The sequence below is a fragment of the Salvelinus fontinalis genome, chromosome 36, assembly GCF_029448725.1.
Source record: "Salvelinus fontinalis isolate EN_2023a chromosome 36, ASM2944872v1, whole genome shotgun sequence".
Lineage (NCBI taxonomy): Eukaryota > Metazoa > Chordata > Actinopteri > Salmoniformes > Salmonidae > Salvelinus > Salvelinus fontinalis.
In genome coordinates, this window is record NC_074700.1 from 33,858,038 (window position 1) to 33,885,726 (window position 27,689).

The following is a 27,689-nucleotide window of genomic DNA, read 5'->3' on the forward strand; positions in this document are numbered from 1 at the left end:
GTCAGGTGTGTAGAGATGTGTAGAGGCGTGTTGAGGTGTGTAGAGGTTTGTACGTACAGGTGAGGTCAGGGGGACTGTACTGGTCAGGTGTGTAGAGGTGTGTAGAGGTGTGTAGAGGTGTGTAGAGGCGTGTAGAGGTGTGTAGAGGTGTGTAGAGGTGTGTACGTACAGGTGAGGTCAGGGGGACTGTACTGGTCAGGTGTGTAGAGGTGTGTAGAGGTGTGTATGTACAGGTGAGATCAGGGGGACTGTACTGGTCAGGAGTTAGAGGTGTGTAGAGGCGTGTAGAGGTGTGTAGAGGTGTGTACGTACAGGTGAGGTCAGGGGGACTGTACTGGTCAGGTGTTAGAGGTGTGTAGAGGTGTGTAGAGGTGTGTACGTACAGGTGAGGTCAGGGGGACTGTACTGGTCAGGTGTGTAGAGGTGTGTATGTACAGCTGAGGTCAGGGGGACTGTACTGGTCAGGTGTTAGAGGTGTGTAGAGGTGTGTAGAGGTGTGTAGAGGTGTGTAGAGGTGTGTACGTACAGGTGAGGTCAGGGGGACTGTACTGGTCAGGTGTGTAGAGGTGTGTAGAGGTGTGTATGTACAGGTGAGGTCAGGGGGACTGTACTGGTCAGGAGTTAGAGGTGTGTAGAGGCGTGTAGAGGTGTGTAGAGGTGTGTACGTACAGGTGAGGTCAGGGGGACTGTACTGGTCAGGTGTTAGAGGTGTGTAGAGGTGTGTAGAGGTGTGTACGTACAGGTGAGGTCAGGGGGACTGTACTGGTCAGGTGTGTAGAGGTGTGTATGTACAGCTGAGGTCAGGGGGACTGTACTGGTCAGGTGTTAGAGGTGTGTAGAGGTGTGTAGAGGTGTGTAGAGGTGTGTACGTACAGGTGAGGTCAGGGGGACTGTACTGGTCAGGTGTTAGAGGTGTGTAGAGGTGTGTAGAGGTGTGTACGTACAGGTGAGGTCAGGGGGACTGTACTGGTCAGGTGTGTAGAGGTGTGTAGAGGTGTGTAGAGGTGTGTACGTACAGGTGAGGTCAGGGGGACTGTACTGGTCAGGTGTTAGAGGTGTGTAGAGGTGTGTAGAGGTGTGTACGTACAGGTGAGGTCAGGGGGACTGTACTGGTCAGGTGTGTAGAGGTGTGTAGAGGCGTGTTGAGGTGTGTAGAGGTGTGTAAGAGGTGAGGTCAGGGGTACTGTACTGGTCAGGTGTGTAGAGTTGTGTAGAGGTGTGTACGTATAGGTGAGGTCAGGGGGACTGTACTGGTCAGGTGTGTAGAGGTGTGTAGAGATGTGTAGAGGTGTGTACGTACAGGTGAGGTAAGGGGGACTGTACTGGTCAGGTGTGTAGAGATGTGTAGAGGTGTGTAGAGGTGTGTAGAGGTTTGTAAATACAGGTGAGGTCAGGGGGACTGTACTGGTCAGGTGTGTAGAGGTGTGTAGAGGTGTGTAGAGGTGTGTACGTACAGGTGAGGTCAGGGGGACTGTACTGGTCAGGTGTGTAGAGATGTGTAGAGGTGTGTAGAGGTGTGTAGAGGTGTGTAGAGGTGTGTACGTACAGGTGAGGTCAGGGGGACTGTACTGGTCAGGTGTTAGAGGTGTGTAGAGGTGTGTAGAGGTGTGTACGTACAGGTGAGGTCAGGGGGACTGTACTGGTCAGGTGTGTAGAGGCGTGTAGAGGTGTGTAGAGGTGTGTAGAGGTGTGTACGTACAGGTGAGGTCAGGGGGACTGTACTGGTCAGGTGTGTAGAGGTGTGTAGAGGTGTGTATGTACAGGTGAGGTCAGGGGGACTGTACTGGTCAGGAGTTAGAGGTGTGTAGAGGCGTGTAGAGGTGTGTAGAGGTGTGTACGTACAGGTGAGGTCAGGGGGACTGTACTGGTCAGGTGTTAGAGGTGTGTAGAGGTGTGTAGAGGTGTGTACGTACAGGTGAGGTCAGGGGGACTGTACTGGTCAGGTGTGTAGAGGTGTGTATGTACAGCTGAGGTCAGGGGGACTGTACTGGTCAGGTGTTAGAGGTGTGTAGAGGTGTGTAGAGGTGTGTAGAGGTGTGTAGAGGTGTGTACGTACAGGTGAGGTCAGGGGGACTGTACTGGTCAGGTGTGTAGAGGTGTGTAGAGGTGTGTATGTACAGGTGAGGTCAGGGGGACTGTACTGGTCAGGAGTTAGAGGTGTGTAGAGGCGTGTAGAGGTGTGTAGAGGTGTGTACGTACAGGTGAGGTCAGGGGGACTGTACTGGTCAGGTGTTAGAGGTGTGTAGAGGTGTGTAGAGGTGTGTACGTACAGGTGAGGTCAGGGGGACTGTACTGGTCAGGTGTGTAGAGGTGTGTATGTACAGCTGAGGTCAGGGGGACTGTACTGGTCAGGTGTTAGAGGTGTGTAGAGGTGTGTAGAGGTGTGTAGAGGTGTGTACGTACAGGTGAGGTCAGGGGGACTGTACTGGTCAGGTGTTAGAGGTGTGTAGAGGTGTGTAGAGGTGTGTACGTACAGGTGAGGTCAGGGGGACTGTACTGGTCAGGTGTGTAGAGGTGTGTAGAGGTGTGTAGAGGTGTGTACGTACAGGTGAGGTCAGGGGGACTGTACTGGTCAGGTGTTAGAGGTGTGTAGAGGTGTGTAGAGGTGTGTACGTACAGGTGAGGTCAGGGGGACTGTACTGGTCAGGTGTGTAGAGGTGTGTAGAGGCGTGTTGAGGTGTGTAGAGGTGTGTAAGAGGTGAGGTCAGGGGTACTGTACTGGTCAGGTGTGTAGAGTTGTGTAGAGGTGTGTACGTATAGGTGAGGTCAGGGGGACTGTACTGGTCAGGTGTGTAGAGGTGTGTAGAGATGTGTAGAGGTGTGTACGTACAGGTGAGGTAAGGGGGACTGTACTGGTCAGGTGTGTAGAGATGTGTAGAGGTGTGTAGAGGTGTGTAGAGGTTTGTAAATACAGGTGAGGTCAGGGGGACTGTACTGGTCAGGTGTGTAGAGGTGTGTAGAGGTGTGTAGAGGTGTGTACGTACAGGTGAGGTCAGGGGGACTGTACTGGTCAGGTGTGTAGAGATGTGTAGAGGTGTGTAGAGGTGTGTAGAGGTGTGTAGAGGTGTGTACGTACAGGTGAGGTCAGGGGGACTGTACTGGTCAGGTGTTAGAGGTGTGTAGAGGTGTGTAGAGGTGTGTACGTACAGGTGAGGTCAGGGGGACTGTACTGGTCAGGTGTGTAGAGGCGTGTAGAGGTGTGTAGAGGTGTGTAGAGGTGTGTACGTACAGGTGAGGTCAGGGGGACTGTACTGGTCAGGTGTTAGAGGTGTGTAGAGGTGTGTAGAGGTGTGTAGAGGTGTGTACGTACAGGTGAGGTCAGGGGGAATGTACTGGTCAGGTGTTAGAGGTGTGTAGAGGTGTGTAGAGGTGTGTAGAGGTGTGTACGTACAGGTGAGGTCAGGGGGACTGTACTGGTCAGGTGTGTAGAGGTGTGTAGAGGTGTGTAGAGGTGTGTAGAGGTGTGTAGAGGTGTGTAGAGGTGTGTACGTACAGGTGAGGTCAGGGGGACTGTACTGGTCAGGTGTTAGAGGTGTGTAGAGGTGTGTAGAGGTGCGTACGTACAGGTGAGGTCAGGGGGACTGTACTGGTCAGGTGTGTAGAGATGTGTAGAGGCGTGTGGAGGTGTGTAAAGGTGTGTAGAGGTTTGTACGTACAGGTGAGGTCAGGGGGACTGTACTGGTCAGGTGTGTAGAGATGTGTAGAGGTGTCTAGAGGTGTGTAGAGGTTTGTACGTACAGGTGAGGTCAGGGGGACTGTACTGGTCAGGTGTGTAGAGGTGTGTAGAGGTGTGTAGAGGTGTGTAGAGGTGTGTAGAGGCGTGTAGAGGTGTGTAGAGGTGTGTAGAGGTGTGTACGTACAGGTGAGGTCAGGGGGACTGTACTGGTCAGGTGTGTAGAGGTGTGTAGAGGTGTGTAGAGGTGTGTATGTACAGGTGAGGTCAGGGGGACTGTACTGGTCAGGTGTTAGAGGTGTGTAGAGGCGTGTAGAGGTGTGTAGAGGTGTGTACGTACAGGTGAGTTCAGGGGGACTGTACTGGTCAGGTGTTAGAGTTGTGTAGAGGTGTGTAGAGGTGTGTACGTACAGGTGAGGTCAGGGGGACTGTACTGGTCAGGTGTGTAGAGGTGTGTAGAGGTGTGTAGAGGTGTGTACGTACAGGTGAGGTCAGGGGGACTGTACTGGTCAGGTGTGTAGAGGTGTGTAGAGGTGTGTAGAGGTGTGTACGTACAGGTGAGGTCAGGGGGACTGTACTGGTCAGGTGTTAGAGGTGTGTAGAGGTGTGTAGAGGTGTGTACGTACAGGTGAGGTCAGGGGGACTGTACTGGTCAGGTGTTAGAGGTGTGTAGAGGTGTGTAGAGGTGTGTACGTACAGGTGAGGTCAGGGGGACTGTACTGGTCAGGTGTGTAGAGGTGTGTAGAGGTGTGTAGAGGTGTGTATGTACAGCTGAGGTCAGGGGGACTGTACTGGTCAGGTGTTAGAGGTGTGTAGAGGTGTGTAGAGGTGTGTACGTACAGGTGAGGTCAGGGGGACTGTACTGGTCAGGTGTGTAGAGGTGTGTAGAGGTGTGTAGAGGTGTGTACGTACAGGTGAGGTCAGGGGGACTGTACTGGTCAGGTGGTAGAGGTGTGTAGAGGTGTGTAGAGGTGTGTAGAGGTGTGTACGTACAGGTGAGGTCAGGGGGACTGTACTGGTCAGGTGTGTAGAGGTGTGTAGAGGCGTGTTGAGGTGTGTAGAGGTGTGTAAGAGGTGAGGTCAGGGGTACTGTACTGGTCAGGTGTGTAGAGGTGTGTAGAGGTGTGTACGTATAGGTGAGGTCAGGGGGACTGTACTGGTCAGGTGTGTAGAGGTGTGTAGAGGTGTGTACGTACAGGTGAGGTCAGGGGGACTGTACTGGTCAGGTGTGTAGAGATGTGTAGAGGTGTGTAGAGGTGTGTAGAGGTTTGTAAATACAGGTGAGGTCAGGGGGACTGTACTGGTCAGGTGTGTAGAGGTGTGTAGAGGTGTGTAGAGGTGTGTACGTACAGGTGAGGTCAGGGGGGCTGTACTGGTCAGGTGTGTAGAGATGTGTAGAGGTGTGTAGAGGTGTGTAGAGGTGTGTAGAGGTGTGTACGTACAGGTGAGGTCAGGGGGACTGTACTGGTCAGGTGTTAGAGGTGTGTAGAGGTGTGTAGAGGTGTGTACGTACAGGTGAGGTCAGGGGGACTGTACTGGTCAGGTGTGTAGAGGCGTGTAGAGGTGTGTAGAGGTGTGTAGAGGTGTGTACGTACAGGTGAGGTCAGGGGGACTGTACTGGTCAGATGTGTAGAGGTGTGTAGAGGTGTGTAGAGGTGTGTAGAGGTGTGTACGTACAGGTGAGGTCAGGGGGACTGTACTGGTCAGGTGTGTAGAGGTGTGTAGAGGTGTGTAGAGGTGTGTACGTACAGGTGAGGTCAGGGGGACTGTACTGGTCAGGTGTGTAGAGGTGTGTAGAGGTGTGTAGAGGTGTGTAGAGGTGTGTACGTACAGGTGAGGTCAGGGGGACTGTACTGGTCAGGTGTTAGAGGTGTGTAGAGGTGTGTAGAGGTGTGTACGTACAGGTGAGGTCAGGGGGACTGTACTGGTCAGGTGTGTAGAGGTGTGTAGAGGTGTGTAGAGGTGTGTATGTACAGCTGAGGTCAGGGGGACTGTACTGGTCAGGTGTTAGAGGTGTGTAGAGGTGTGTAGAGGTGTGTACGTACAGGTGAGGTCAGGGGGACTGTACTGGTCAGGTGTGTAGAGGTGTGTAGAGGTGTGTAGAGGTGTGTACGTACAGGTGAGGTCAGGGGGACTGTACTGGTCAGGTGGTAGAGGTGTGTAGAGGTGTGTAGAGGTGTGTAGAGGTGTGTACGTACAGGTGAGGTCAGGGGGACTGTACTGGTCAGGTGTGTAGAGGTGTGTAGAGGCGTGTTGAGGTGTGTAGAGGTGTGTAAGAGGTGAGGTCAGGGGTACTGTACTGGTCAGGTGTGTAGAGGTGTGTAGAGGTGTGTACGTATAGGTGAGGTCAGGGGGACTGTACTGGTCAGGTGTGTAGAGGTGTGTAGAGGTGTGTACGTACAGGTGAGGTCAGGGGGACTGTACTGGTCAGGTGTGTAGAGATGTGTAGAGGTGTGTAGAGGTGTGTAGAGGTTTGTAAATACAGGTGAGGTCAGGGGGACTGTACTGGTCAGGTGTGTAGAGGTGTGTAGAGGTGTGTAGAGGTGTGTACGTACAGGTGAGGTCAGGGGGGCTGTACTGGTCAGGTGTGTAGAGATGTGTAGAGGTGTGTAGAGGTGTGTAGAGGTGTGTAGAGGTGTGTACGTACAGGTGAGGTCAGGGGGACTGTACTGGTCAGGTGTTAGAGGTGTGTAGAGGTGTGTAGAGGTGTGTACGTACAGGTGAGGTCAGGGGGACTGTACTGGTCAGGTGTGTAGAGGCGTGTAGAGGTGTGTAGAGGTGTGTAGAGGTGTGTACGTACAGGTGAGGTCAGGGGGACTGTACTGGTCAGATGTGTAGAGGTGTGTAGAGGTGTGTAGAGGTGTGTAGAGGTGTGTAGAGGTGTGTACGTACAGGTGAGGTCAGGGGGACTGTACTGGTCAGGTGTGTAGAGGTGTGTAGAGGTGTGTAGAGGTGTGTACGTACAGGTGAGGTCAGGGGGACTGTACTGGTCAGGTGTGTAGAGGTGTGTAGAGGTTTTAGAGGTGTGTAGAGGTGTGTACGTACAGGTGAGGTCAGGGGGACTGTACTGGTCAGGTGTGTAGAGGTGTGTAGAGGTGTGTAGAGGTGTGTAGAGGTGTGTACGTACAGGTGAGGTCAGGGGGACTGTACTGTTCAGGTGTTAGAGGTGTGTAGAGGTGTGTAGAGGTGTGTAGAGGTGTGTACGTACAGGTGAGGTCAGGGGGACTGTACTGGTCAGGTGTTAGAGGTGTGTAGAGGTGTGTAGAGGTGTGTACGTACAGGTGAGGTCAGGGGGACTGTACTGGTCAGGTGTGTAGAGGCGTGTAGAGGTGTGTAGAGGTGTGTAGAGGTGTGTACGTACAGGTGAGGTCAGGGGTACTGTACTGGTCAGGTGTGTAGAGGTGTGTAGAGGTGTGTACGTATAGGTGAGGTCAGGGGGACTGTACTGGTCAGGTGTGTAGAGGTGTGTAGAGGTGTGTACGTACAGGTGAGGTCAGGGGGACTGTACTGGTCAGGTGTGTAGAGATGTGTAGAGGTGTGTAGAGGTGTGTAGAGGTTTGTAAATACAGGTGAGGTCAGGGGGACTGTACTGGTCAGGTGTGTAGAGGTGTGTAGAGGTGTGTAGAGGTGTGTACGTACAGGTGAGGTCAGGGGGGCTGTACTGGTCAGGTGTGTAGAGATGTGTAGAGGTGTGTAGAGGTGTGTAGAGGTGTGTAGAGGTGTGTACGTACAGGTGAGGTCAGGGGGACTGTACTGGTCAGGTGTTAGAGGTGTGTAGAGGTGTGTAGAGGTGTGTACGTACAGGTGAGGTCAGGGGGACTGTACTGGTCAGGTGTGTAGAGGCGTGTAGAGGTGTGTAGAGGTGTGTAGAGGTGTGTACGTACAGGTGAGGTCAGGGGGACTGTACTGGTCAGATGTGTAGAGGTGTGTAGAGGTGTGTAGAGGTGTGTAGAGGTGTGTAGAGGTGTGTACGTACAGGTGAGGTCAGGGGGACTGTACTGGTCAGGTGTGTAGAGGTGTGTAGAGGTGTGTAGAGGTGTGTACGTACAGGTGAGGTCAGGGGGACTGTACTGGTCAGGTGTGTAGAGGTGTGTAGAGGTTTTAGAGGTGTGTAGAGGTGTGTACGTACAGGTGAGGTCAGGGGGACTGTACTGGTCAGGTGTGTAGAGGTGTGTAGAGGTGTGTAGAGGTGTGTAGAGGTGTGTACGTACAGGTGAGGTCAGGGGGACTGTACTGTTCAGGTGTTAGAGGTGTGTAGAGGTGTGTAGAGGTGTGTAGAGGTGTGTACGTACAGGTGAGGTCAGGGGGACTGTACTGGTCAGGTGTTAGAGGTGTGTAGAGGTGTGTAGAGGTGTGTACGTACAGGTGAGGTCAGGGGGACTGTACTGGTCAGGTGTGTAGAGGCGTGTAGAGGTGTGTAGAGGTGTGTAGAGGTGTGTACGTACAGGTGAGGTCAGGGGGACTGTACTGGTCAGATGTGTAGAGGTGTGTAGAGGTGTGTAGAGGTGTGTAGAGGTGTGTACGTACAGGTGAGGTCAGGAGGACTGTACTGGTCAGGTGTGTAGAGGTGTGTAGAGGTGTGTAGAGGTGTGTACGTACAGGTGAGGTCAGGGGGACTGTACTGGTCAGGTGTGTAGAGGTGTGTAGAGGTGTGTAGAGGTGTGTACGTACAGGTGAGGTCAGGGGGACTGTACTGGTCAGGTGTGTAGAGGTGTGTAGAGGTGTGTAGAGGTGTGTACGTACAGGTGAGGTCAGGAGGACTGTACTGGTCAGGTGTGTAGAGGTGTGTAGAGGTGTGTAGAGGTGTGTACGTACAGGTGAGGTCAGGGGGACTGTACTGGTCAGGTGTGTAGAGGTGTGTAGAGGTGTGTAGAGGTGTGTACGTACAGGTGAGGTCAGGGGGACTGTACTGGTCAGGTGTGTAGAGATGTGGTTTGGCTACTCTCAGGTAGACCACCTCGGCTGTGTTCTTCAGAGCTGATACTGCGTCTTCATGCATCACATCTTCTAAACACACCTGGTTCACCTGGTGACAGAGACATGACATAGAGACATAGTCAGACATGACATAGATACTGTACATGACATAGATACATGACATACAGTGCTTTTGGAAAGTATTCAGACCCCTTGACTTTTTCCACATTTTGTTACGTTCTAAAATGGATTTCTCGTCATCAATCTGCAAACAATACCCCATAATGACATCACAATACCCCATAATGACATCACAATACCCCATAATGACATCACAATACCCCATAATGACATCACAATACCCCATAATGACATCACAATACCCCATAATGACATCACAATACCCCATAATGACAAAGCAAAAAATGTTTATTTTTTATTTTGCAAATGTATATTAAAAAACTGCAATATCACATTTGAATAAGTATTCAGACCCTTTACTCAGTACTTTGTTGAAGCACCTTTGGCAGTGATTACAGCTTCGAGTCTTCTTGGGTATGACGCTACAAGCTTGGCACACCTGTATTTGGGGAGTTTCTCCCATTCTTCTCTGCAGATCCTCTTAAGCTCTGTCAGGTTGGATGGGGGGCGTTGCTGCACAGCTATTTTCAGGTCTCTCCAGAGATGTTTGATCTGGTTGAAGTCCAGGCTCTGGCTGGGCCACTCAAGGACATTGAGAAACTTGTCCCAAAGCCACTCCTGCATTGTCTTGGCTGTGTGCTTAGGGTCGATGTCCTGTTGGAAGGTGAACCTTCGCCCCAGTCTGAGGTCCTGAGCGCTCTGGAGCAGGTTTTCATCAAGGATCTCTGTGTACTTTGCTCCGTTCATCTTTCTCTCGATCCTGACTAGTCTCCCAGTCCCTGCCACTGAAAAATATCCCCACAGCATGATGCTGCCACCACCATGCTTCACCGTAGGGATGGTGCAAGGTTTCCTCCAGACGTGACGCTTGGCATTCAGGCCAAAGCGTTCAAGCTTTGTTTCATCAGACCAGAGAATCTTGTTTCTCATGGTCTGAGAGTCTTTAGGTGCCTTTTGGCAAACTCTAAGCAGGCTTTCATGTGCTTTTTACTGAGGAGTGGCTTCCGTCTGGCCACTCTACCATAAAGGCCTGATTGGTGGAGTCCTGTAGAGATGGTTGTCCTTCTGGAAGGTTCTCCCATCTCTACAGAGGAACTGTGGAGCTCTGTCAGAGTGACCAGTTCTAGGAAGAGTCTTTGTAGTTCCAAACTTCTCCCAACCAAGTGAACTGATTACTTTTTACAGTGTATTGTGTGTATGTTTACATTTACACGTTAGTCATTTAGCAGAAACCAGGAGACTGAAGACCTAACACTAATGATCTAGGAGAGGAGAAACCACTCCCCCCCAATACAGCCACTGCTGCTGAGAAACCAGGAGACTGAAGACCTAACACTAATGACCTAGGAGAGGAGAAACCACTCCCCCCAATACAGCCACTGCTGCTGAGAAACCAGGAGACTGAAGACCTAACACTAATGACCTAGGAGAGGAGAAACCACTTCCCCCAATACAGCCACTGCTGCTGAGAAACCAGGAGACTGAAGACCTGACACTAATGACCTAGGAGAGGAGAAACCACTCCCCCCAATACAGCCACTGCTGTTGAGAAACCAGGAGACTGAAGACCTAACACTAATGACCTAGGAGAGGAGAAACCACTCCCCCCAATACAGCCAAAGCTGCTGAGAAACCAGGAGACTGAAGACCTAACACTAATGACCTAGGAGAGGAGAAACCACTCCCCCCAATACAGCCACTGCTGCTGAGAAACCAGGAGACTGAAGACCTAACACTAATGACCTAGGAGAGGAGAAACCACTCCCCCCAATACAGCCACTGCTGTTGAGAAACCAGGAGACTGAAGACCTAACACTAATGACCTAGGAGAGGAGAAACCACTCCCCCCAATACAGCCACAGCTGCTGAGAAACCAGGAGACTGAAGACCTAACACTAATGACCTAGGAGAGGAGAAACCACTCCCCCCAATACAGCCACTGCTGCTGAGAAACCAGGAGACTGAAGACCTAACACTAATGACCTAGGAGAGGAGAAACCACTCCCCCCAATACAGCCACTGCTGCTGAGAAACCAGGAGACTGAAGACCTAACACTAATGACCTAGGAGAGGAGAAACCACTCCCCCCAATACAGCCACTGCTGCTGAGAAACCAGGAGACTGGAGACCTAACACTAATGACCTAGGAGAGGAGAAACCACTCCCCCCAATACAGCCACTGCTGCTGAGAAACCAGGAGACTGAAGACCTAACACTAATGACCTAGGAGAGGAGAAACCACTCCCCCCAATACAGCCACTGCTGCTGAGAAACCAGGAGACTGAAGACCTGACACTAATGACCTAGGAGAGGAGAAACCACTCCCCCCAATACAGCCACTGCTGCTGAGAAACCAGGAGACTGAAGACCTAACACTAATGACCTAGGAGAGGAGAAACCACTCCCCCAATACAGCCACAGCTGCTGAGAAACCAGGAGACTGAAGACCTAACACTAATGACCTAGGAGAGGAGAAACCACTCCCCCCAATACAGCCACTGCTGCTGAGAAACCAGGAGACTGAAGACCTAACACTAATGACCTAGGAGAGGAGAAACCACTCCCCCCAATACAGCCACTGCTGCTGAGAAACCAGGAGACTGGAGACCTAACACTAATGACCTAGGAGAGGAGAAACCACTCCCCCCAATACAGCCACTGCTGCTGAGAAACCAGGAGACTGAAGACCTAACACTAATGACCTAGGAGAGGAGAAACCACTCCCCCCAATACAGCCACTGCTGCTGAGAAACCAGGAGACTGAAGACCTAACACTAATGACCTAGGAGAGGAGAAACCACTCCCCCCCAATACAGCCACTGCTGCTGAGAAACCAGGAGACTGAAGACCTAACACTAATGACCTAGGAGAGGAGAAACCACTCCCTCCAATACAGCCACTGCTGCTGAGAAACCAGGAGACTGAAGACCTAACACTAATGACCTAGGAGAGGAGAAAGCATTCCCCCCAATACAGCCACTGCTGCTGAGAAACCAGGAGACTGAAGACCTAACACTAATGACCTAGGAGAGGAGAAACCACTCCCCCCCAATACAGCCACTGCTGCTGAGAAACCAGGAGACTGAAGACCTAACACTAATGACCTAGGAGAGGAGAAACCACTCCCCCCAATACAGCCACTGCTGCTGAGAAACCAGGAGACTGAAGACCTAACACTAATGACCTAGGAGAGGAGAAACCACTCCCCCCCAATACAGCCACTGCTGCTGAGAAACCAGGAGACTGAAGACCTAACACTAATGACCTAGGAGAGGAGAAACCACTCCCCCCAATACAGCCACTGCTGCTGAGAAACCAGGAGACTGAAGACCTGACACTAATGACCTAGGAGAGGAGAAAGCATTCCCCCCAATACAGCCACTGCTGCTGAGAAACCAGGAGACTGAAGACCTAACACTAATGACCTAGGAGAGGAGAAACCACTCCCCCCCAATACAGCCACTGCTGCTGAGAAACCAGGAGACTGAAGACCTAACACTAATGACCTAGGAGAGGAGAAACCACTCCCCCCCAATACAGCCACTGCTGCTGAGAAACCAGGAGACTGAAGACCTAACACTAATGACCTAGGAGAGGAGAAATCACTCCCCCCCAATACAGCCACTGCTGCTGAGAAACCAGGAGACTGAAGACCTAACACTAATGACCTAGGAGAGGAGAAACCACTCCCCCCAATACAGCCACTGCTGCTGAGAAACCAGGAGACTGAAGACCTAACACTAATGACCTAGGAGAGGAGAAACCACTCCCCCCAATACAGCCACTGCTGCTGAGAAACCAGGAGACTGAAGACCTAACACTAATGACCTAGGAGAGGAGAAACCACTCCCCCCAATACAGCCACTGCTGCTGAGAAACCAGGAGACTGAAGACCTGACACTAATGACCTAGGAGAGGAGAAACCACTCCCCCCAATACAGCCACTGCTGCTGAGAAACCAGGAGACTGAAGACCTAACACTAATGACCTAGGAGAGGAGAAACCACTCCCCCCAAATGCAGCCACTGCTGCTGGGAAACCAGGAGACTGAAGACCTAACACTAATGACCTAGGAGAGGAGAAACCACTCCCCCCAATACAGCCACTGCTGCTGAGAAACCAGGAGACTGAAGACCTAACACTAATGACCTAGGAGAGGAGAAACCACTTCCCCCAATACAGCCACTGCTGCTGAGAAACCAGGAGACTGAAGACCTAACACTAATGACCTAGGAGAGGAGAAACCACTCCCCCCAATACAGCCACTGCTGCTGAGAAACCAGGAGACTGAAGACCTAACACTAATGACCTAGGAGAGGAGAAACCACTCCCCCCAATACAGCCACTGCTGCTGAGAAACCAGGAGACTGGAGACCTAACACTAATGACCTAGGAGAGGAGAAACCACTCCCCCCAATACAGCCACTGCTGCTGAGAAACCAGGAGACTGAAGACCTAACACTAATGACCTAGGAGAGGAGAAACCACTCCCCCCAATACAGCCACTGCTGCTGAGAAACCAGGAGACTGAAGACCTAACACTAATGACCTAGGAGAGGAGAAACCACTCCCCCCCAATACAGCCACTGCTGCTGAGAAACCAGGAGACTGAAGACCTAACACTAATGACCTAGGAGAGGAGAAACCACTCCCTCCAATACAGCCACTGCTGCTGAGAAACCAGGAGACTGAAGACCTAACACTAATGACCTAGGAGAGGAGAAAGCATTCCCCCCAATACAGCCACTGCTGCTGAGAAACCAGGAGACTGAAGACCTAACACTAATGACCTAGGAGAGGAGAAACCACTCCCCCCCAATACAGCCACTGCTGCTGAGAAACCAGGAGACTGAAGACCTAACACTAATGACCTAGGAGAGGAGAAACCACTCCCCCCAATACAGCCACTGCTGCTGAGAAACCAGGAGACTGAAGACCTAACACTAATGACCTAGGAGAGGAGAAACCACTCCCCCCCAATACAGCCACTGCTGCTGAGAAACCAGGAGACTGAAGACCTAACACTAATGACCTAGGAGAGGAGAAACCACTCCCCCCAATACAGCCACTGCTGCTGAGAAACCAGGAGACTGAAGACCTGACACTAATGACCTAGGAGAGGAGAAAGCATTCCCCCCAATACAGCCACTGCTGCTGAGAAACCAGGAGACTGAAGACCTAACACTAATGACCTAGGAGAGGAGAAACCACTCCCCCCCAATACAGCCACTGCTGCTGAGAAACCAGGAGACTGAAGACCTAACACTAATGACCTAGGAGAGGAGAAACCACTCCCCCCCAATACAGCCACTGCTGCTGAGAAACCAGGAGACTGAAGACCTAACACTAATGACCTAGGAGAGGAGAAATCACTCCCCCCCAATACAGCCACTGCTGCTGAGAAACCAGGAGACTGAAGACCTAACACTAATGACCTAGGAGAGGAGAAACCACTCCCCCCAATACAGCCACTGCTGCTGAGAAACCAGGAGACTGAAGACCTAACACTAATGACCTAGGAGAGGAGAAACCACTCCCCCCAATACAGCCACTGCTGCTGAGAAACCAGGAGACTGAAGACCTAACACTAATGACCTAGGAGAGGAGAAACCACTCCCCCCAATACAGCCACTGCTGCTGAGAAACCAGGAGACTGAAGACCTGACACTAATGACCTAGGAGAGGAGAAACCACTCCCCCCAATACAGCCACTGCTGCTGAGAAACCAGGAGACTGAAGACCTAACACTAATGACCTAGGAGAGGAGAAACCACTCCCCCCAAATGCAGCCACTGCTGCTGGGAAACCAGGAGACTGAAGACCTAACACTAATGACCTAGGAGAGGAGAAACCACTCCCCCCAATACAGCCACTGCTGCTGAGAAACCAGGAGACTGAAGACCTAACACTAATGACCTAGGAGAGGAGAAACCACTTCCCCCAATACAGCCACTGCTGCTGAGAAACCAGGAGACTGAAGACCTAACACTAATGACCTAGGAGAGGAGAAACCACTCCCCCCAATACAGCCACTGCTGCTGAGAAACCAGGAGACTGAAGACCTAACACTAATGACCTAGGAGAGGAGAAACCACTCCCCCCCAATACAGCCACTGCTGCTGAGAAACCAGGAGACTGATGACCTAACACTAATGACCTAGGAGAGGAGAAACCACTCCCCCCAATACAGCCACTGCTGCTGAGAAACCAGGAAACTGAAGACCTAACACTAATGACCTAGGAGAGGAGAAACCACTCCCCCCCAATACAGCCACTGCTGCTGAGAAACCAGGAGACTGAAGACCTAACACTAATGACCTAGGAGAGGAGAAACCACTCCCCCCAATACAGCCACTGCTGCTGAGAAACCAGGAGACTGAAGACCTAACACTAATGACCTAGGAGAGGAGAAACCACTCCCCCCAATACAGCCACTGCTGCTGAGAAACCAGGAGACTGAAGGCCTAACACTAATGACCTAGGAGAGGAGAAACCACTCCCCCCAATACAGCCACTGCTGCTGAGAAACCAGGATACTGAAGGCCTAACACTAATGACCTAGGAGAGGAGAAACCACTCCCCCCAATACAGCCACTGCTACTGAGAAACCAGGAGACTGAAGGCCTAACACTAATGACCTAGGAGAGGAGAAACCACTCCCCCCCAATACAGCCACTGCTGCTGAGAAACCAGGAGACTGAAGACCTAACACTAATGACCTAGGAGAGGAGAAACCACTCCCCCCAATACAGCCACTGCTGCTGAGAAACCAGGAGACTGAAGACCTAACACTAATGACCTAGGAGAGGAGAAACCACTCCCCCCCAATACAGCCACTGCTGCTGAGAAACCAGGAGACTGAAGACCTAACACTAATGACCTAGGAGAGGAGAAAGCACTCCCCCCAATACAGCCACTGCTGCTGAGAAACCAGGAGACTGAAGACCTAACACTAATGACCTAGGAGAGGAGAAACCACTCCCCCCAATACAGCCACTGCTGCTGAGAAACCAGGAGACTGAAGACCTAACACTAATGACCTAGGAAGAAGGATACTAAAACATGGCGTCCAGCTCTGCAGTAGTTCCACAGAGGACCAGAAGAGGGAATGTTAAAACATGGCGTCCAGCTCTGCAGTAGTTCCACAGAGGACCAGAAGAGGGAATGTTAAAACATGGCTTCCAGCTCTGCAGTAGTTCCACAGAGGACCAGAAGAGGGAATGTTAAAACATGGCGTCCAGCTCTGCAGTAGTTCCACAGAGGACCAGAAGAGGGAATGTTAAAACATGGCGTCCTGCTCTGCAGTAGTTCCACAGAGGACCAGAAGAGGGAATGTTAAAACATGGCGTCCAGCTCTGCAGTAGTTCCACAGAGGACCAAAAGAGGGAATGTTAAAACATGGCGTCCAGCTCTGCAGTAGTTCCACAGAGGACCAGAAGAGGGAATGTTAAAACATGGCTTCCAGCTCTGCAGTAGTTCCACAGAGGACCAGAAGAGGGAATGTTAAAACATGGCGTCCAGCTCTGCAGTAGTTCCACAGAGGACCAGAAGAGGCCACTACTCAACGACTAAACTTCTGTCATATTTGCTCACTACATAATGACAACAGATCTGTGTGATCGTGTGTTAGTGAGTGTATCAGTGAGTGAGTGTATCAGTGAGTGAGTGTATCAGTGAGTGAGTATTATCAGTGAGTGAGTGAGTGTGTCAGTGTGTCAGTGAGTGTGTCAGTGTGTTAGTGAGTGTGTCAGTGTGTCAGTGAGTGTGTCAGTGTGTTAGTGAGTGTGTCAGTGTGTCAGTGAGTGTGTCAGTGTGTTAGTGAGTGAGTCAGTGTGTCAGTGAGTGTGTCAGTGTGTTAGTGAGTGTGTCAGTGTGTCAGTGAGTGTGTCAGTGTGTTAGTGAGTGTGTCAGTGTGTCAGTGAGTGTGTCAGTGTGTTAGTGAGTGTGTCAGTGTGTCAGTGAGTGTGTCAGTGTGTCAGTGAGTGTGTCAGTGTGTCAGTGAGTGTGTCAGTGTGTCAGTGAGTGTGTCAGTGAGTGTGTCAGTGTGTTAGTGAGTGTGTCAGTGAGTGTGTCAGTGAGTGTGTCAGTGAGTGTGTCCGTGAGTGTGTCCGTGAGTGTGTCCGTGAGTGTGTCCGTGAGTGTGTCACTGAGTGTGTCAGTGTGTCAGTGAGTGTGTCAGTGTGTCAGTGAGTGCGTCAGTGTGTCAGTGAGTGTGTTAGTGAGTGTGTCAGTGTGTCAGTGTGTGTGTCAGTGTGTCAGTGAGTGTGTCAGTGAGTGTGTCAGTGTGTTACTTACAGCCAGTATCTTATCGCCTATCTGTAGGTGTCCATCTTTACAGGCCGCTCCTCCCTCGATGATCTTAGTCACATAAATGCTGTTGTCACCTGGTACATGCTGGTTCCCTAGTCCACCTGCTATACTGAACCCCAAACCTGAAACACACAGAGACACACACATAGCAGAAGGGAAGAGGGAGATTAGGAAGAAGAGGGAGGAGGGAGGGAGAAAAGGGGAGGAGAAAGGAAGAGTGGGGAGGAGGAGGAAGAGGAGGTGGGAGGAGGAGGAGGGGGAGGGAGGAAGAGGAGGATGAGGAAGAGGAGAGAGGAGGAGGAGGTGGGAGGAGGAGGAAGAGGAGGGAGGAGGAGGAGGAGGAGGAGGAGGAGGAATAGGAAGTGAGAGGACGGGGAAGAGGAGAGAAGAGGAGGAGGTGGGAGGAGGAGGAAGAGGAGGGAGGAGGAGGGGGAAGATGAGAGAGAAGGAGGAGGTGGGAGGAGGAGGAAGAGGAGGGAGGAGGAGGGAGGAGGAGGGGGAAGATGAGAGAGAAGGAGGAGGTGGGAGGATGAGGAGGAGGTGGGAGGAGGAGGGGGAAGAGGAGGGAGGATGAGGTGGAGGTGGGAGGAGGAGGTGGGAGGAGGAGGAGGAAGAGGAGGGAGGATGAGGAGGATGAGGAGGGGGGAGGAGGTGGGAGGAGGAAGGAGGAGGAGGGGAACGAGGAGAGAGGAGGAAGAGGAGGGAGGAGGAGGAGGTGGGAGGAGGAGGAAGAGGAGGGAGGAGGAGGGGGAAGAGGAAGAGGAGAGAGGAGGAGGAGGTGGGAGGAGGAGGAAGGTTATCAGATTAAAGTAGCTGTATGAACAAGATCACAAACTGTCAATCTTTTCATGGAAACAAGTCTATCTACTTCTGGGGTGCTGAAACACATCTCAGAATTTAGTCCGAGACAACACACACACCTTTGGGTCCTTTGATGAGTTTGAGTTGTGTGACGGTCTCCGTGGGTGGCTTCCTCCGCAGGACGTAGAGACGAACAACGGGCCCCGCCTCCTTCAGAGCTTCCACAGCCAAGCTGTGTGTCACCTCACGGACGTCAACGTCATTTACTAGTATCACACTGTCATTAACCCTGTAACATAGACATAATATATATTATCTATCCTCCACTGTCATTAACCCTGTAACATAGACATAATATATATTATCTATCTACTGTCATTAACCCTGTAACATAGACATAATATATATTATCTATCCTCCACTGTCATTAACCCTGTAACATAGACATAATATATATTATCTATCTACTGTCATTAACCCTGTAACATAGACATAATATATATTATCTATCTACTGTCATTAACCCTGTAACATAGACATAATATATATTATCTATCTACTGTCATTAACCCTGTAACATAGACATAATATATATTATCTATCCACTGTCATTAACCCTGTAACATAGACATAATATATATTATCTATCTACTGTCATTAACCCTGTAACATAGACATAATATATATTATCTATCCTCCACTGTCATTAACCCTGTAACATAGACATAATATATATTATCTATCCTCCACTGTCATTAACCCTGTAACATAGACATAATATATATTATCTATCTACTGTCATTAACCCTGTAACATAGACATAATATATATTATCTATCTACTGTCATTAACCCTGTAACATAGACATAATATATATTATCTATCTACTGTCATTAACCCTGTAACATAGACATAATATATATTATCTATCCACTGTCATTAACCCTGTAACATAGACATAATATATATTATCTATCTACTGTCATTAACCCTGTAACATAGACATAATATATATTATCTATCCTCCACTGTCATTAACCCTGTAACATAGACATAATATATATTATCTATCTACTGTCATTAACCCTGTAACATAGACATAATATATATTATCTATCTACTGTCATTAACCCTGTAACATAGACATAATATATATTATCTATCTACTGTCATTAACCCTGTAACATAGACATAATATATATTATCTATCTACTGTCATTAACCCTGTAACATAGACATAATATATATTATCTATCCTCCACTGTCATTAACCCTGTAACATAGACATAATATATATTATCTATCTACTGTCATTAACCCTGTAACATAGACATAATATATATTATCTATCTACTGTCATTAACCCTGTAACATAGACATAATATATATTATCTATCCTACTGTCATTAACCCTGTAACATAGACATAATATATATTATCTATCTACTGTCATTAACCCTGTAACATAGACATAATATATATTATCTATCTACTGTCATTAACCCTGTAACATAGACATAATATATATTATCTATCCTCCACTGTCATTAACCCTGTAACATAGACATAATATATATTATCTATCTACTGTCATTAACCCTGTAACATAGACATAATATATATTATCTATCCTCCACTGTCATTAACCCTGTAACATAGACATAATATATATTATCTATCCTCCACTGTCATTAACCCTGTAACATAGACATAATATATATTATCTATCTACTGTCATTAACCCTGTAACATAGACATAATATATATTATCTATCCTCCACTGTCATTAACCCTGTAACATAGACATAATATATATTATCTATCCTCCACTGTCATTAACCCTGTAACATAGACATAATATATATTATCTATCCTCCACTGTCATTAACCCTGTAACATAGACATAATATATATTATCTATCTACTGTCATTAACCCTGTAACATAGACATAATATATATTATCTATCTACTGTCATTAACCCTGTAACATAGACATAATATATATTATCTATCTACTGTCATTAACCCTGTAACATAGACATAATATATATTATCTATCCTCCACTGTCATTAACCCTGTAACATAGACATAATATATATTATCTATCTACTGTCATTAACCCTGTAACATAGACATAATATATATTATCTATCTACTGTCATTAACCCTGTAACATAGACATAATATATATTATCTATCTACTGTCATTAACCCTGTAACATAGACATAATATATATTATCTATCCACTGTCATTAACCCTGTAACATAGACATAATATATATTATCTATCTACTGTCATTAACCCTGTAACATAGACATAATATATATTATCTATCTACTGTCATTAACCCTGTAACATAGACATAATATATATTATCTATCCTCCACTGTCATTAACCCTGTAACATAGACATAATATATATTATCTATCTACTGTCATTAACCCTGTAACATAGACATAATATATATTATCTATCTACTGTCATTAACCCTGTAACATAGACATAATATATATTATCTATCTACTGTCATTAACCCTGTAACATAGACATAATATATATTATCTATCTACTGTCATTAACCCTGTAACATAGACATAATATATATTATCTATCCTCCACTGTCATTAACCCTGTAACATAGACATAATATATATTATCTATCTCACTGTCATTAACCCTGTAACATAGACATAATATATATTATCTATCTACTGTCATTAACCCTGTAACATAGACATAATATATATTATCTATCCTACTGTCATTAACCCTGTAACATAGACATAATATATATTATCTATCTACTGTCATTAACCCTGTAACATAGACATAATATATATTATCTATCTACTGTCATTAACCCTGTAACATAGACATAATATATATTATCTATCTACTGTCATTAACCCTGTAACATAGACATAATATATATTATCTATCCTCCACTGTCATTAACCCTGTAACATAGACATAATATATATTATCTATCCTCCACTGTCATTAACCCTGTAACATAGACATAATATATATTATCTATCTACTGTCATTAACCCTGTAACATAGACATAATATATATTATCTATCCACTGTCATTAACCCTGTAACATAGACATAATATATATTATCTATCTACTGTCATTAACCCTGTAACATAGACATAATATATATTATCTATCTACTGTCATTAACCCTGTAACATAGACATAATATATATTATCTATCTACTGTCATTAACCCTGTAACATAGACATAATATATATTATCTATCCTCCACTGTCATTAACCCTGTAACATAGACATAATATATATTATCTATCTACTGTCATTAACCCTGTAACATAGACATAATATATATTATCTATCTACTGTCATTAACCCTGTAACATAGACATAATATATATTATCTATCTACTGTCATTAACCCTGTAACATAGACATAATATATATTATCTATCTACTGTCATTAACCCTGTAACATAGACATAATATATATTATCTATCTACTGTCATTAACCCTGTAACATAGACATAATATATATTATCTATCTACTGTCATTAACCCTGTAACATAGACATAATATATATTATCTATCCTCCACTGTCATTAACCCTGTAACATAGACATAATATATATTATCTATCTACTGTCATTAACCCTGTAACATAGACATAATATATATTATCTATCTACTGTCATTAACCCTGTAACATAGACATAATATATATTATCTATCTACTGTCATTAACCCTGTAACATAGACATAATATATATTATCTATCTACTGTCATTAACCCTGTAACATAGACATAATATATATTATCTATCTCACTGTCATTAACCCTGTAACATAGACATAATATATATTATCTATCTACTGTCATTAACCCTGTAACATAGACATAATATATATTATCTATCCTCCACTGTCATTAACCCTGTAACATAGACATAATATATATTATCTATCTACTGTCATTAACCCTGTAACATAGACATAATATATATTATCTATCTACTGTCATTAACCCTGTAACATAGACATAATATATATTATCTATCTACTGTCATTAACCCTGTAACATAGACATAATATATATTATCTATCTACTGTCATTAACCCTGTAACATAGACATAATATATATTATCTATCCTCCACTGTCATTAACCCTGTAACATAGACATAATATATATTATCTATCTACTGTCATTAACCCTGTAACATAGACATAATATATATTATCTATCTACTGTCATTAACCCTGTAACATAGACATAATATATATTATCTATCTACTGTCATTAACCCTGTAACATAGACATAATATATATTATCTATCTACTGTCATTAACCCTGTAACATAGACATAATATATATTATCTATCTACTGTCATTAACCCTGTAACATAGACATAATATATATTATCTATCTACTGTCATTAACCCTGTAACATAGACATAATATATATTATCTATCTACTGTCATTAACCCTGTAACATAGACATAATATATATTATCTATCTACTGTCATTAACCCTGTAACATAGACATAATATATATTATCTATCTCACTGTCATTAACCCTGTAACATAGACATAATATATATTATCTATCTACTGTCATTAACCCTGTAACATAGACATAATATATATTATCTATCTACTGTCATTAACCCTGTAACATAGACATAATATATATTATCTATCTACTGTCATTAACCCTGTAACATAGACATAATATATATTATCTATCTACTGTCATTAACCCTGTAACATAGACATAATATATATTATCTATCCTACTGTCATTAACCCTGTAACATAGACATAATATATATTATCTATCTACTGTCATTAACCCTGTAACATAGACATAATATATATTATCTATCTACTGTCATTAACCCTGTAACATAGACATAATATATATTATCTATCTACTGTCATTAACCCTGTAACATAGACATAATATATATTATCTATCTACTGTCATTAACCCTGTAACATAGACATAATATATATTATCTATCTACTGTCATTAACCCTGTAACATAGACATAATATATATTATCTATCTACTGTCATTAACCCTGTAACATAGACATAATATATATTATCTATCTACTGTCATTAACCCTGTAACATAGACATAATATATATTATCTATCTACTGTCATTAACCCTGTAACATAGACATAATATATATTATCTATCTACTGTCATTAACCCTGTAACATAGACATAATATATATTATCTATCTACTGTCATTAACCCTGTAACATAGACATAATATATATTATCTATCTACTGTCATTAACCCTGTAACATAGACATAATATATATTATCTATCTACTGTCATTAACCCTGTAACATAGACATAATATATATTATCTATCTACTGTCATTAACCCTGTAACATAGACATAATATATATTATCTATCTACTGTCATTAACCCTGTAACATAGACATAATATATATTATCTATCTACTGTCATTAACCCTGTAACATAGACATAATATATATTATCTATCTACTGTCATTAACCCTGTAACATAGACATAATATATATTATCTATCTACTGTCATTAACCCTGTAACATAGACATAATATATATTATCTATCTACTGTCATTAACCCTGTAACATAGACATAATATATATTATCTATCTACTGTCATTAACCCTGTAACATAGACATAATATATATTATCTATCTACTGTCATTAACCCTGTAACATAGACATAATATATATTATCTATCCTCACTGTCATTAACCCTGTAACATAGACATAATATATATTATCTATCTACTGTCATTAACCCTGTAACATAGACATAATATATATTATCTATCTACTGTCATTAACCCTGTAACATAGACATAATATATATTATCTATCTACTGTCATTAACCCTGTAACATAGACATAATATATATTATCTATCTACTGTCATTAACCCTGTAACATAGACATAATATATATTATCTATCTACTGTCATTAACCCTGTAACATAGACATAATATATATTATCTATCCACTGTCATTAACCCTGTAACATAGACATAATATATATTATCTATCTACTGTCATTAACCCTGTAACATAGACATAATATATATTATCTATCTACTGTCATTAACCCTGTAACATAGACATAATATATATTATCTATCTACTGTCATTAACCCTGTAACATAGACATAATATATATTATCTATCTACTGTCATTAACCCTGTAACATAGACATAATATATATTATCTATCTACTGTCATTAACCCTGTAACATAGACATAATATATATTATCTATCTACTGTCATTAACCCTGTAACATAGACATAATATATATTATCTATCTACTGTCATTAACCCTGTAACATAGACATAATATATATTATCTATCTACTGTCATTAACCCTGTAACATAGACATAATATATATTATCTATCTACTGTCATTAACCCTGTAACATAGACATAATATATATTATCTATCTACTGTCATTAACCCTGTAACATAGACATAATATATATTATCTATCTACTGTCATTAACCCTGTAACATAGACATAATATATATTATCTATCTACTGTCATTAACCCTGTAACATAGACATAATATATATTATCTATCTACTGTCATTAACCCTGTAACATAGACATAATATATATTATCTATCTACTGTCATTAACCCTGTAACATAGACATAATATATATTATCTATCTCACTGTCATTAACCCTGTAACATAGACATAATATATATTATCTATCTACTGTCATTAACCCTGTAACATAGACATAATATATATTATCTATCTACTGTCATTAACCCTGTAACATAGACATAATATATATTATCTATCTACTGTCATTAACCCTGTAACATAGACATAATATATATTATCTATCTACTGTCATTAACCCTGTAACATAGACATAATATATATTATCTATCTACTGTCATTAACCCTGTAACATAGACATAATATATATTATCTATCTACTGTCATTAACCCTGTAACATAGACATAATATATATTATCTATCTACTGTCATTAACCCTGTAACATAGACATAATATATATTATCTATCTACTGTCATTAACCCTGTAACATAGACATAATATATATTATCTATCTACTGTCATTAACCCTGTAACATAGACATAATATATATTATCTATCTACTGTCATTAACCCTGTAACATAGACATAATATATATTATCTATCTACTGTCATTAACCCTGTAACATAGACATAATATATATTATCTATCTACTGTCATTAACCCTGTAACATAGACATAATATATATTATCTATCTACTGTCATTAACCCTGTAACATAGACATAATATATATTATCTATCTACTGTCATTAACCCTGTAACATAGACATAATATATATTATCTATCTACTGTCATTAACCCTGTAACATAGACATAATATATATTATCTATCTACTGTCATTAACCCTGTAACATAGACATAATATATATTATCTATCTACTGTCATTAACCCTGTAACATAGACATAATATATATTATCTATCTACTGTCATTAACCCTGTAACATAGACATAATATATATTATCTATCTACTGTCATTAACCCTGTAACATAGACATAATATATATTATCTATCTACTGTCATTAACCCTGTAACATAGACATAATATATATTATCTATCTACTGTCATTAACCCTGTAACATAGACATAATATATATTATCTATCTACTGTCATTAACCCTGTAACATAGACATAATATATATTATCTATCTACTGTCATTAACCCTGTAACATAGACATAATATATATTATCTATCTACTGTCATTAACCCTGTAACATAGACATAATATATATTATCTATCTACTGTCATTAACCCTGTAACATAGACATAATATATATTATCTATCTACTGTCATTAACCCTGTAACATAGACATAATATATATTATCTATCTACTGTCATTAACCCTGTAACATAGACATAATATATATTATCTATCTACTGTCATTAACCCTGTAACATAGACATAATATATATTATCTATCTACTGTCATTAACCCTGTAACATAGACATAATATATATTATCTATCTACTGTCATTAACCCTGTAACATAGACATAATATATATTATCTATCTACTGTCATTAACCCTGTAACATAGACATAATATATATTATCTATCTACTGTCATTAACCCTGTAACATAGACATAATATATATTATCTATCTACTGTCATTAACCCTGTAACATAGACATAATATATATTATCTATCCTCCACTGTCATTAACACTGTAACATAGACATAATATATATTATCTATCTACTGTCATTAACCCTGTAACATAGACATAATATATATTATCTATCTACTGTCATTAACCCTGTAACATAGACATAATATATATTATCTATCTACTGTCATTAACCCTGTAACATAGACATAATATATATTATCTATCTACTGTCATTAACCCTGTAACATAGACATAATATATATTATCTATCCACTGTCATTAACCCTGTAACATAGACATAATATATATTATCTATCCACTGTCATTAACCCTGTAACATAACAAGAACATGCTACTCCAGAGGTGGCGCTCCTAGTGGCCAAAGACTTTAATGCAGGGAAACTCAAATCAGTCTTACCTCATTTCTATCAACATGTTAAATGTGCAACCAGAGGGAATACTACTCTAGACATCTTTTCTAGATCACCTTTACTCCACACACAGAGACGCGTACGAAGCTCTCCCTTGCCCTCCATTTGGCAAATCTGACCATAATTCTATCCTCCTGATTCCTGTTCGCAAAAACTAAAGCAGGAAGCACCAGTCACCAATGATGCAGATGCTAAACTACAGGACTGTTTTGCAGCACAGACTGGAATATGTTCCGTGATTCATCCAATGGGATTGAGGAGTACACCACCTCTGTCACCGGCTTCATCAATAAGTGCATCAACGATGTCGTCCCCACAGTGACCGTACGTACATATCGCAACCAGAAGCCATGGATTACAGGCGACATCCGCATCGAGCTAAAGGCTCGAGCTGCTAATCCAGACACCTATAAGAAATCCCATATTCAGACAAACCATCAAACAGGCAGAGTGTCAATACAGGACTAAGATTGGATCGTACTACACTACTACACTACTACTACGTAATCACACTACACCGGCTCTGACGCTCGTCGGATGTGGTACGCAAACTATTACTGACAACACAAGGAAATCCAGCCACATGCTGCCCAGTGACGCGAGCTTTTAAGGTAAGCAACACTGAAGCATCCATGAGAGCACCAGCTGTTCCGGACTGTGTGATCACGCTCTCCGTAGCCAATGTGAACAAGACCTTTAAACAGGTCAACATTACCAGAACGTGTACTCTGAGCATGCGCTGACCAACTGGCAAGTGTCTTCACTGAAATGTTCAGCCTCTCCCTGACCGAGTCTGTAACACCTACATGTTTCAAGGAGACCACGATAGTTCCTTTGCCCAAGAATGCGAAGGTAACCTGCCTAAATTATTACCGCCCTGTAGTACTCACATTGGTACTCATGAAGTGCTTTGAAAGGCTGGTCATGGCTCACATCAACACCATCATCCCGGAAACCCTAGACCCACTCCAATTTGCATACTCCCCCAACAGATCCACAAATGACTCAATCGCACTCCACACTGCCCTTTCCCACCTGGACAAAAGGAACACCTATGTGAGAATGCTGTTCATTGACTACAGCTCAGCGTTCAACACCATGGTGCCCTCAAAGCTCATCACTAAGGACCCTGGGACTAAACACCTCCCT

General features: G+C 44.1%; 1 protein-coding gene across 9 annotated transcripts in view; it reads right to left on the reverse strand.

Moving 5' to 3' along the window:
- LOC129835630 (disks large homolog 4-like) overlaps window positions 1-27,689 on the reverse strand; it is a 190,881-nt gene that overhangs the window by 48,113 nt on the left and 115,079 nt on the right. For 8 of the 9 annotated variants that reach the window (XM_055901342.1, XM_055901346.1, XM_055901343.1 and 5 more), the window contains 3 exons: window positions 17,962-18,131; window positions 17,027-17,163; window positions 8,561-8,699 (listed from right to left, as the gene is read on the reverse strand). In XM_055901342.1, the coding sequence (XP_055757317.1) occupies window positions 8,561-8,699; window positions 17,027-17,163; window positions 17,962-18,131 (446 nt within the window). Of the gene's footprint in view, window positions 1-231; window positions 386-8,560; window positions 8,700-17,026; window positions 17,164-17,961; window positions 18,132-27,689 lie in introns of those variants that run through there. The other variant, XM_055901349.1, reaches the window with a different exon arrangement.